At 37.3% G+C, this 13395-nt stretch overlaps 1 protein-coding gene across 12 annotated transcripts in view; it reads left to right on the top strand.

The window, feature by feature from the left end:
• The window catches only part of PIBF1 (progesterone immunomodulatory binding factor 1), a 287448-nt gene that overhangs the window by 145770 nt on the left and 128283 nt on the right, over positions 1–13395 (top strand). For 10 of the 12 annotated variants that reach the window (XM_021065663.2, XM_084981936.1, XM_084981934.1 and 7 more), the window contains exon 12: positions 1370–1520. In XM_021065663.2, coding sequence (XP_020921322.1) covers positions 1370–1520 — 151 coding nt within the window. Of the gene's footprint in view, positions 1–1369; positions 2669–4632; positions 4668–13395 lie in introns of those variants that run through there. The other 2 variants (XM_084981941.1, XM_084981942.1) reach the window with 1 other exon arrangement.

Consider the following 13395-nt stretch of genomic DNA (forward strand, 5'->3'; position numbering starts at 1 on the left):
CTATGAATCATTTAATACAAAGTTCTCGTAATTATCTTTCCTGTGGTAGGAATAGTATTCTTCAACACTTACTATGTTCCAAGGATTCTGCTAAGCACTGTGAATTTATCCTCTTGTTTAGTCCTTCCAACAATATTCTGAAGTGGGCCTGGAAAGAATAATTATCTAGAATTACAGTACACAAGTGTCAAAGCCAGGATTGAAATCCAGATCTTTCTGGCTCCAAACCCTATTCTTACCATAATATTCTCTTCCTTCTCAAGAAATGCTACATGACTTACATTGTGTTAGGAAATAAATGTAATACCACCCCATAATTTAGTCTGTATTAGTAAGTAAACTTTCTAGGTGATTGCAATTTAATTTAAGCATTAAAACATTCCTTTGTCACTAGAAATGTCTCCTTTTTTAGTGAAATCATTATTGTCACCATAGTGATTCCTTCAATGAGTTACCATAAGAAAATAAAGGATTTTTGTTCTTACACAAAACAACACCAATTTCCATGCCTTTTGTTTTTCTTCTTAATGATTTGTTTATCCTTTCTTTCTATACAAAGGCATTTTCTGATATTGCCCCATGTAGCACTTCACACTTACATTTTGACGGCTGCTTTGAATTTATGATTGTTCAGCAAACCAAAAATCTTATTAAAACCATGGTGAGGGTAAGTGAAATCAGCTCTGGTGGAAAACTGAAGGACTCATTATAAGTATATAATTTTTTCACACAGCTTTGTAAGCTTTGCTCAAATAACTGAGATCACCAGATAAATAACCTCCACCTAGGTGAGGATAGTATTATTGCATTTCCTGAATTCTAACAATCAAATGCTAATGTTACTCCTGTAACTATTTCTCAGTTTTAAAGTTTTTTTTTTTTTTTCTTTTTCTTTTTTTCTTTTTAAGGCTGTACCTGAGGCATATATAAGTTCCCAGGCTAGGGGTCAAATCGGAGCTGCAGCTGCTGGCTTATGCCACAGCCACAGCAATAACTGGATCCAAGCCTCATCTGTAACCTATACCACAGCTCACAACAATGCCAGATACTTAACCCACTGAGTGAGGCCAGAGATTGAACCTGCATCCTCGTGGATATTGGCCGGGTTCATTACCATTGAGCCACCCCCGACGGAAACTCCTAAAGTGTTTTTCAATGTATATACTAAAGTGCTTCATAATTTTCAGTTAAAAACCAATGAATTATTTTCTTCAGAAATAAATGTATTTTACCTCCTCTGCCATCTTAATTGAGCTACTTTTTCTTCATGTCTAAATCGTTTTTAAAAAATAGTTTTTGTTTCATGTTTTTGTCTTAACTGTTAACCTATTTAATTCTGCCATTGCAATTATTTTTCTTCCACTATTAGGTTTTAACTAAAGAATTTTATGGTCTCCAGTCCTCTTCTGAAAAACGCATTACTGAACTTCAAGCACAGAACTCTGAACATCAGGCAAGGCTAGACATTTATGAGAAACTGGAAAAAGAGCTTGATGAAATAATAATGCAAACTGCAGAAAGTAAGTCTCCCATCACTCCACTCACACAGCTTTTTTTATGGCAGCACAAGAAGGAACCTGATATCATTTATAAAACTGCTTTGGTATATTTCTTTGAAATATAACTTGTTACTTTCTTTGGAAAAATATTTTATATTTTAAAAATTAATTACAGCAGTGGATCCAAAAAAAATGACTAATAATCATAGATTTTATCTTTTCATTTATTTAGCTCGTTCATTCAACATTATTAAGTGATTACATATGCCAGGATCTGGGGATATGGAGTTCATACAATAATTCTTGCTTCTAGGTGTTCCTAGTCTGGTCTACTGAAAGAGACAAACACATTCACAGGTAATTAAAGTGCGCTAGCAAGAGATAGGCAGTTCTTGGTAAAGTACAGAAGAGATCATGAAATAATTCCATGTTAGAGATAAGGAAGCCCTAACAGTCGAGGTGACATTTGAATGAGTCTTGAAGGGCAGGTAGAAGAAATTCATTGACTACTCTGTTATAGACTTTGACCTTTAATTTCTACTTCCTTTTTTCCCTCTGATTTGTCATCTTCCTATCTTGTCCCTGACTCCCAGGGAATATTTTAAATTAACATTTCATCATTGACTATGATGTTTGCTACTGTACATTCTTTTTTTTCAAAAAATAATAGTGGCATTCTTGTAAAAGTGGGTTTAAACTTCAGTGGAAGTTACGGTTGACTCTCTTTGGGGCAGGGCACATTTTCTTATAAAGACTGTATCTATTGATAGGTCAATTTAAGAAAAACATTTTTTTTTTAGATTTCTAAGGTCAGTGTCTGATAACTGTAATAGTTTCCAAATTTATCTTCAGTTTCTTCACTTGAGTCATAGTAATCTTTATAAATTACAGATTTGATCACACCATATACCTGCTTTAATGCTTCTATCAATTTAAGACAGCCTAGGAGTTCCCGTTGTGGCTCAGTGGTTAACCAATTCGACTAGGAACCATGAGGTTGCGGGTTCGATCCCTGGCCTTGCTCAGTGGGTTAAGGATCTGGCGTTGCTGTGAGCTGTAGTGTAGGTTGCTGACGTGGCTGGGATCCTGCGTTGCTGTGGCTCTGGTGTAGGCCAGTGGCTACGGCTCTGATTAGACCCCTAGCCTGGGAACCTCCATATGCCGCAGGAGTGGCCCAAGAAATGGCAAAAAGACAAAAAAAAAAGACAGCCTAAAGTCAAATTCCTTAGCATGTCTTTTATGACTAGACTCATTTGTCTTTCTACTTTTTATACCTTTTCATTCCCCTTACTTTGAAACTTCCATACCCTTTCTTAACTCTATAACTTTGCAGATATCCATCTAAACAAATTAGGAATAGAAGAAAACTTCCTCAATCTGGTAAAAGATGTCTTTTAAAAACCTACAGCTAATATCATACCTATTAAATGCTTTCTCTTTAAAGGAAAGTGCTAGGTAAGGATTTCTATTTTTTTAACTGAATGACTTTATTATATTGATAGATGTACAGCAATCATCACAACCCAATTTTATAGCAAAACCCAAACCCCCAGCCCATCTGCCCCCACTTCCCCGAACCTGTCTCCTTTGGAAACCGTAAGTTTTTCAAAGTCCGTGAGCCAGTATCTGTGCTGCTAAGAAGTTCATGTATCCTTTTTTTTTAGATTCTGCATGTAAGTGATAGCATATGATGTTGGTGTCTCACTGTCTGACCAACTTCACTTAGCATGATACTTTCTAGGTCCATCCATGTTGCTGCAAATGCCATTATTTCATTCCTTTTTATGGCCAAGTAATAGTCCATCTTCTTTATCCACTCCTCTGTTGATGGACATTTAGGTTGCTTCCTTGTCTTGGCTATTGTGTATAGAGCTGCAGTGAACATTGGAGTACATGTATGTTTTCTAGTCATGGTTTTCTCTGGATAGATGCCCAGGAGTGGGATTGATGAATCAAATAGTAATTCTATTCTTAGTTTTTTGAGGAATCTCCATACTGTTTTTCATAGTGGTTGCACCAGTTTATAGTCCTACTAACAGTGCAATAGGGTTCCCTTTTCTCACAACTCTCCAGCATTTATTGTTTGTAAACCTTTTGATGATGGTCATTCTGGCTGGTGTAAGGTGGTACCTAATAGTAGTTTTGATTTGCATTTCTGTAATAATTAGTGATGTTGAACATCTTCTCATGTGTTTTTTGGCCACCTATATGTCTTCTTGGGAGAACTGTTTGTTAAGATCTTCTGCCCATTTTTTGATAGGGTTGTATGTCTTTTTGGTATTGAGTTATAGGAGGTGTTTATAAATTTTGGAGATTAATCCCTTGTCAGTCGATTCATTTACAAATATTTTCTCCCAATCTGTGTGTTGTCTTTTCATTTTGTTTAGGGTTTCCTTTGCTGTGCCAAAACTCTTAAGTTTAGGACTTCTATTTTAAAACTTGTGTCAGAGTTCCCATTGTGGTTCAGCAGTAATGAACCAGCCCAACTAGTATCCATGAGATTGCGGGCTTGATCCCTGGCCTCACTCAGTGGGTTAAGAATCCAGCATTGCTATGAGCTGTGATGTAGGTCACAGATGCAGCTCGGATCCTTGGTTGCTGTGGCTGTGGTATGGGCCAAACTGCAGCTCCAGTTTGACCCCTAGCCTGAGAACTTCCATATGCTGTAGGTGTGGCCCTAAAACAGAACAAAACACTTGTGTCAAACATTATGATTATGCTCGGGCTCCTAGCCAGTAAAATAAGACCAGGAGGGAAAAAAAAAGTATAAAGATCAGAAAGGAAAACAGATTACAAATCAGTCGCTAACACTGTTAAGTAAATTTAACAGAGTACAAAAATGTATGAGGAGCAAACAATTGGATAAAGAAATTTTAAAAGCAGTCTTATTTACAGTAGTATTAAAAAACACAAAATAGGAGTTCCCGTTGTGGCGCAGTGGTTAATGAATCTGACCAGGAACCATGAGGCTGTGGGTTCGATCCCTGGCCTCGCTCAGTGGGTTAAACGATCCGGCGTTGCTGTGAGCTGTGGTGTACATTGCAGATGTGGCTCAGATCTGGTGTTGCTGTGGCTCTGGTGTACACCCATGGCTACAGCTCCGATTAGACCTGGGAACCTCCATATGCCACAGGAGCAGCCCTAGAAAAGGCAAAAAAAAAAAACAAACCACAAAATACTTAGAAGTAAATTAACAACACAAAATACACACCATTGCAAGAGAAAATAGACCTACTAAAATATCAAGTGATATATCATGAATTCTGTAAATTCAGTGTTGTCTCAGTCATAATTCCTTTTTTTTAAATTTTTATATTCCACTTATATGGAAATGCAAAGGACTATTAAAAGGTCCACTTTTAATAATACCACTACAGTCCTACTAGAGTGGCTGAAATTAGCAAGACTGGCTGGCTGTACCACCAAATGTTGGTGAGACTGTGGAACCACTAGCACTTTCTTAGAAAATCAAACTACCTATCCAGTGGTGCAACAATTTCATTCCTAATTACTTACCCAAAAGCAAAGAAAGCATATGCATGCTACAATAACCAAAATAATTTTGAAAAAAAAAAAAAAAGAACAAAGTTGGAAGACATACTGTTTGACTTCAAGATTTCATATAAAGCTACAGTATCAAGCTAGTATACTCTTGGCATAGGGGAAGACAAAATACAACAGCAAAAGCAAATAGAGAATTTGGCATAAGGAAAGACAAATACAGCAACAATAGAATAGAGAACTAAGAAATAGACCCACACTTGTATGACTGGTTTTTTTTTTTTTGCCATTTCTTGGGCCGCTCCCTCAGCATATGGAGGTTCCCAGGCTAGGGGTCGAATCGGAGCTGTAGCCACCGGCCTACACCAGAGCCACAGCAACGCGGGATCCGAGCCGCGTCTGCAACCTACACCACAGCTCACGGCAACGCCGGATCGTTAACCCACTGAGCAAGGGCGGGGATCGAATCCACAACCTCCTGGTTCCTAGTCGGATTCGTTAACCACTGCGCCACGACGGTAACACCTGAATTTTTTTTTTTTTTAATAAAGGCAGCAACCATTCAACTGGAGAAAGGAAAGTCTGTTCAGTAAGTGGTGCTAAAAAAATTGGACATCTTTTTGAAAATGAATCTAAACTTTATTTCATACTGTACACCAATATTAATTTGAGATGAGGCCTACAAGTAACAGATAAAACTACAAACCTTTAGTAGAAAACATAGGTATTTTTGCATCTGGATGTAGCTTAAATTTCCTAGACAGGATCCTGGACAGATACTATAAAAGAAAACTGTATAAAGTAGACTATCATGATTAAAAACTTCTGCTCTTTTATTTATTATTTATTAATTTATTTGTCTTTTTGCCATTTCTTGGGCTGCTCCCTCAGGATATGGAGGTTCCCAGGCTAGGCATCTAATCGGAGCTGTAGCCACCAGCCTACACCAGAGCCACAGCAACTCAGGATCCAAGCCGCGTCTGTGACCTACACCACAGCTCACGGCAACGCCGGATAGTTAACCCACTGAGCAAGGCCAGGGACTGGACCCCCAACCTCATGGTTCCTAGTCGGATTCGTTAACCACTGCGCCACGACGAGAACCCCAAACTTCTGCTCTTTTAAAAGACATCTTTTTTTTTTTTTGCAAAATAAAATACGTATATTTAAACAATTACATTCATACAGATTATTATATCATGGATCTTAAGAAACAGATTAAGTGACTCCCTCTGGAGAAGTGGAATGGAAAATATGCTGAGACAAATAGGAAATTTATTCTATACTTTACCCATTTTGTATGGCTTTCATCTTTACTATTTAGTATTATTTATTACATTTCAATTTTTCTTTAAAAATTAGCATTATATTAAAATTTTGTATATTATGCAACTAAAATTTATAAGGAAGAAAGCCTTATATACCATTAAATATTTTATTATAGCATAATAAAAAGAATAACTTAACTGGTAAGAATAACAAAAATAATACACCTTCTGAAAAGAAGTAAAATATAAAATGCATAAATTGGTTAAAAAACAGTGTAACTATATAAATATGTCCTCACAATTTGTTACATCTTATTGATTCTTCAATAAAGGCATTACACCATTCTAGGTGATGTGATAAACAAGACATTATAGACTTTACATTGTACCATGGAGAGAAATGGTTATTAAAGATACAATTGTAGAACTATATTGTTTAATTGTACAGTTGCATTATTTAATTATAATCATCATAAATTCTTTGATGGAGAGGAAAACAGAATCAGTTCTAAGGAGACTTCAGCATTCCAAGAATGATGTCAGATGACCCCCTTCATAGTGGATTCTGAACTTATTTACTATGAGATATATTTCTTCTTCAGAAATTCCTTGTTTGTGTATCAGTTGTAGATTTTGGTTGGCAGTTATTCTGAAGTTTTGATATAAGAGTCTACATGTATATGAGATGGTTTAAGTTGTTGTTCTCATAATTGCAAGTTCATCTCCAGTGTCCTGCATTTGTACCCACCTCTTCTCATGATTTCTGATTTTGGAGGTGTAATTGTACATGGGTGATTTTGTATCTTTACTGCATATATACCTTTACTGGTGAGCCTTGTCATTTGTGGAATTTTTGTTTCCTGTTGCTGTCTTTTCTTTTCTGCCTAGAGAAGTTCCTTTAGTATTTGTTGTAAGGCTGGTTAAGTGTTGCTGAATTCTCTCAACTTTTGCTTATCTGTGAAGGTTTTGATTTCTCCTTCAAATCTGAATGAGGGCCTTGCTGGGTAAAGTAATCTTGGTTGGAGGTTTTTTCCTTTCATCATGTTAAGTATATCATGCCACTCCCTTCTGGCCTGCAGAGTTTCTGCTGAAAAATCTTCCAATAACCGAATCGGGATTCCCTCGTATGTTACTTGTTTCTTTTCCCTAGCTGCTTTCAAGATTTTCTCTTTGTCTTTAATTTTGGTCAGTTTGATTAATATGTGTCTCAGTGTCTTCCTCCTTGAGTTTATTTTATATGGTACTCGTTGTGCTTCCTGGATTTGAGTGAGTGGTTCTTTTCCCATGTGAGGGAAGTTTTCGGCTATTACCTCTTGGAATATTTTTTCTGTCCCCTTCTCTCTCTCTTCTCCTTCTGGCACCCCTGTAATACAGATGTTTTTGCGTTTCACGTTGTCCCAGAGTTCTCTGAGACTCTCTTCATTTGTTTTCAATCTTTTTTCTCTTTTCTGTTCTACATCTGTAATTTCCACTAATCTGTCCTCCACCTCGCTTATTCGTTCTTCTGCCTCCTGTATTCTGCTGTTGGCTGCTTCTAATGAGTTTTGTATTTCAGTTATTATATTTTGCATCTCTTCTTAAGTTTTATATCTTTTATCTCTTTGGTCATTGTTTCCTATAAGTTACCCATCTTTGCCTCCAGTTTATTTCCAATGTCTTGCATCATCTTCAGCATCAACAGTCTAAAGTCTTTTTCCTGAAGGCTGAGAATCTCCTCATTGCTTAGCTGATTCTCTTGGGTTTTTCCTTTCTCCCTCATCTGAGTTGTAGTTCTCTGTCTTTTCATTTTTATAGGTTTTTGGTGTGGTGACCTTTTTACCGATAATAGGGTTGTAGCCTCTCTTACTTCTGGTGTCTGCCCCCCTTGTGGCTGAAGTCAGTATGGGGGCTTGCTGTAGGCTTCCTGATGGGAGGGGCTGATGCCTGCCCACTGGTAGGTGGAGCTGATTCCTATCCCTCTGGTGGGTGGGGCTTAGTCTCTGGATGGGATTAGAGGCAGCTGTTTGCCTGGGGGGTCTTTAGGTAGCCTGTTTACTGAGGGGCGAGGCTGTGATCCCACTTGGATGGTTGTTTGCCCTGAGGCTTCTCAGCACTGACTGACAGGTGGGACCAGATTTTCCCCAAATGGCCACCTCCAGAGAAAGGCAGCTGCTGAATATTCCCAAGAGCTTTGCCTTCAATGTCTCTCCCTCACAACAAGCCATATTGACCCCTCTTTTCCCAGGATGTCCTCCAAGAACTGCAGTCAGGTTTGACCCAGATTCCTATGGAGCCCTTTCTCTGCCCTGGGACCTGGTGCACATGAAAGTCTGTGTGCGCCTTTTAAGAATGGGGTCTCTGTTTCCCCCAGTCCTGTGGAGCTCCTGTACACAAGCCCCACTGGCCTTCAATGCCGGATGCTCCAGGGGCTCTTTCTCCCAGTGCCAGATCCCCACACGTGAGGGTTTGATGTGGGACTCAGAACTCTCACTCCTGTAGGTGAGTCTCTCTCTGTGAACCAGTTAGTTTTCAGTCTGTGGAGCTTCCCACCTGGGAGGTATGGGGTTGTTTATATCGTGAAATCGCCCCTCCTACCTATTGATGTGGCCTCCTCTTTTTCTTCTGGAGTAGGGTATTTTTTTAAGGTTTCTGGTCCACTTGGGTGGGGATTGCTCAGCTTTCAGTTGTGAATTTTGTTGTTTTTAGGAAAGAAGTTGAGCTCCAGTCCTTCTATTCCGTCTTAATCCTCTGTCTCTTTTAAAAAATCTTTAAGAAATGAATAGCCAAACAAAAGAGTAGGAGAAAGTAATCCCAGTCTTATATCTGACAAAGGAATGATATAAGAAATATAGGAATGAAATGAAACAAGAAATTAAGAAAATGCCACAGAGAAAATACTCAAAAAGTCTTGACATAAGATTATCCAGGTGGGCCCATTTCAAGGGTCTTTATAAGAAAGAAGGTGATGTGATGTGAAAGCAGAAGTCAGAGAGAGTGGATTTGACAGTGCGAAGAAAATGTTATTAAGTAAATCGTAAGGAAGAGAAAATATATTTACAGTACTGTGCTGTATATATCAATACTGTAAAATTACATGTTTTTATGAGATGAACTATATGTCAATACCTATATCAATATTGTCTTATATGATGCAAAACACTGTATATATTATATGTATTATTAACACTAGACATCAAAAATGAAAAGACAGGAAGGAGTTCCCATTGTGACTCAGCAGCTTAAGAACCCACCTAGTATTTATGAGGATGCAGGTTCGATTGCCGTCCTTACTCAGTGGGTTAAGTATCTGACATTGCTGCAAGCTGTGGCCCAGGAACTTCCATATGCCGCACCTGCAGCCATAAAAAGAGAAGATAATGTGAGAAAGAAATTCACATTTATTTGCAGACATTAAAATTCATGCATGGGTAATGAAGAAGCAGGAGTATGATTGCTTTATGATTGCCTGGTGTAATCCGTGTGATGGCTTCACGGTAGCCTAGCCTATGCACTAATGAATGAATTACTATAAAATGTTTATGGCATACAATGCTACAGTCATATTCATACTAAAGTATTGGAAACATTGTTAATTTTTTTTAAATCACCAACCTTTGATGATAACCTGATAGCTTCTCCAATTATGAGAGAGAAAGAGGCATATGGTACAGTAATGTAATTCTTTGAAAGCAGTTATAAAACAGTAAAAAAACTAACACATTCATTTTATATTGAATATTACTTTCCTTATACCTATATAAGGATAAAGTAGCATCTACTTATAATTTATGCATTCATGACATACTTAACTTTTTCTTAGTTTTTCAATATTTCAAAACTACATGCTTCATCTGCAAGATTTTTCAAATTGTTGCAAGTCTCCAAAATTTTTTCCCAGTGTATTTATTGAAAAATATTTATATATAAGTGGGCAGGCCCATGCATTTCAAATTCATTTTATTTGAGATTTAATTGTACATATTCTCAAAATGTGTTGACTGATAGACAAGATTTGTACCTTCACGATATATAAATTTTATTTTTAAAAAACTATAAATACTGTTGAACTCTAGCTGATGATTTACTGTTGAACTGTCTGGGGGTGAAGGCAGAAGTCTGCAACTTATTTTGAAATGCATCAAGAAAAGATAAGATAGATTGTTGGCTAGACACAGTGCTGGATAGATGTGTGATAAATAAATACAACACAGTGTTTAATTTATAATCCAGATGCATATGTATGTGTATATGCCTTTCAACTTTTCCATATGTGTGTTTTCTTAATAAAATATTTAGAAAATATATAGAAATTATTTTTTTGCTATGCTATTGTACAAACCATCTTAAAACTATCTTAGAATAAAATATATTAACTGGTATTTGGAAGATCAATAAACCAGATTCTTTTCTATCCATTCGCATCAGAAATTGGAATATTCCTACACTTGTTTAATGAATACTTATTGATTAAACAAAATTTTTAAAATATAAGCACAAAACATTCCATTTTAGTACTATAATGTATGCAGTATTCAAAGGATTATTATCATCAAAACTCTTCTTTTTTTTGTTTTTTTGTTTGTTTGTTTTTTAGCTTTTTAGGGCTGCACCTGTGGCATATGGAGGTTCCCAGGCTAAGGATCAAATTGGAACTACAGCTGCTGGCCTATACCACAGCCACAGCAATACAGGATCTAAGCATGAACACAGGATCTGAGCCGCATTTGCGGCTGTGACCTACACCACAGCTCAGGGCAACACCAGATCCTTAACCCACTGAGCAAGGCTGGGGATTGAACCCGAAACCTCATGTTTCCTAGTCGGACTCATTTACACTGCACCACGATGGGAACTCCCCTCTTCTCTTATGTCTTAAATCACCTGCCTTTGATGTTCTTCTCCATCACTTTTGTTGTCTCTTCTATCTAATTCTTTCCCGTTCCCAGCTGATTTTTTCCCCCTCATCCTCTTCAATTCTTACCTCCTTTTTGTGTAGTCTTATCTCTTTTCTACAATCATCCTCTTCAATTCTTACCTCCTTTTTGTGTAGTCTTATCTCTTTTCTACAATTTCAGTTACTATCCACTGGCTACCGATTCCACAGGTCTGTATGGAGTTCTTGCAGTCATTGAGAATGTGACATCACTTACATTTTCTCTTCTTTCCCTGAAACTTACTGATTTTCTTGTCTTCTGCATCTGTTAATATGGTTAGGGCATCTATTTACCCAACTAACTTTTGACAGTTTTGATTTCTCCCTTATCCTAGTGTCATCTCACATCCACTTGTCTAGAATCCAAGTTCTTTTCTCCATCCTCTGTTGTTATAATGGACCATGTCTCAATTGGATTATTACTATAAATTATGAGGAGTTCTCTGTGCTGCCATTCTAGGCCATCTTTTTCCCATTATTGGAATTTTCTTCTTCAATATCATCATCAACAACAGAAAATCTATAGGTCATGTCACCTACCTGTATCGATCGCTTTTGTTTTCTTGTTGAGTATCCAATAAAATCCAAACTCCTTAGCCTAGCAAACAAGACTTTAGTCCCATTCACAGTTGGAATTTAGCCTATCTTCCTGCTACTATTGTACTTCCAACTAACTTCAGCCACTTTTCTCACAATTATCATAACTCCACAGCTCATTGTGGATCCTTTCTGCTCCTTCTCCATGAATGTCAGCCTCCCCATACCTTTCTCATGCCTCCAGCATGGGACAAATAGCGGCATACTTCGAACATAGTTGCTCTGGGCTTCTACGACATGTTCATACCTCTTATGAACTTACTGTGTTATATAGTACATTGTTCCTGTCGTTAAATCACCCCTAGAATTGTTATCCGATGAGTTATTGATCTAATAAGTATTAAACTCAAACTTAAGTTGCCTGTCAATGTCCGATGTGTTTTTGAGATGTTAACTAAATTTACCCATCTCTCTTCTGAACTTAGAACTATTTAGTGAGACAAGAGTAGGGTAGGTCTCTGAATGCCAGCTCTAGTTCCTATAGAGCTGAATTGGAGACCTCAACTTGGCTTGGAAGCCATGATAGCTGATAACTCTATTGGCAATGGCCTATAGCATCGCTTGCTTCTACATATCCCTTGTAACTAATAATCCTACCTCTGAGAACTGATCTTGGTTCACTATTAAAAATATATATATATCTATATATATATATAGATATATATGGGGTCAAGATGAAGAGAAACAGCTAAGGATAATACAAAAATATATATATATATATATATATGGCTAAAGAGTTCCCGTTGTAGCTCTGTGGTTAACGAATCCAACTAGGAACTATGCAAGTTTGATCCCTGGCCTCGCTCAGTGAGTTAAGGATCTGGCATTGCCATGAGCTGTGGTGTAGGTTGCAGACACGGCTTGGATCCCGAATTGCTGTGGCTGTGGCACAGGCCAGCAGCTGTAGCTCCAATTAGACCCCTAGCCTGGGAACCTCCATATGCTGCGGGAGCAGCCCCAAAAAGCACACACACACACACAAAATAGGGTTAAAATTGAAGGAAAACACTTATGAATATTCCTAAAATGTTTACTCCAGAAGGGTCAAACAACCAATTAGCTCGTATTATAGTGATAGGCCTACAGATAGTCAGCTTCTCTTACCAGTGTGAAATATGTGGCTTTGTTTTTAACTGGAAACACTTCTGAAAGAAGAATTCTCTTTGACATTAAGTAATGGTTGTTGATAAATAATATTATAAAAATTGTTATGTCTTAGGCTGCTTTAAATTGAACTAGTAAATCTGTAGTTTTTATGGCCTTTGATAAAATATTTTTTCAATCCCAACTTAACAGTAAAATTGTCATTGTATTTAAACTTTTTACCCATAAAATGTGAACCTGTAAGTTAAAATTTCTTTTGGGGAGTGGTGTGACAACAGCAAAATTTAGAAGTAAACGGTGTTGCTGTATTTTTGGTAATTTTTTTTTAAAGAGCCATCAATACATTCTTAGGACTGTACTTTTTTTTCCATAGAGTAGCCTACTTGATGGCATAATTTTATTATTGCAAGTTAGGATAAAGCTGTTCTTCTGATAAAATAATAAGCACCTTTCTTAATTAAAAATAATCATTTCTGGGACTTCCTGTTGTGGCGCAGTGGAAATGAATCCAACT

This window comes from Sus scrofa, chromosome 11 (assembly GCF_054392235.1).
Source record: "Sus scrofa isolate SSC_HxYL_T2T_F1_AM1 chromosome 11, Sscrofa_HxYL_maternal_Yorkshire_Landrace_v2.0, whole genome shotgun sequence".
Classification (NCBI taxonomy): domain Eukaryota; kingdom Metazoa; phylum Chordata; class Mammalia; order Artiodactyla; family Suidae; genus Sus; species Sus scrofa.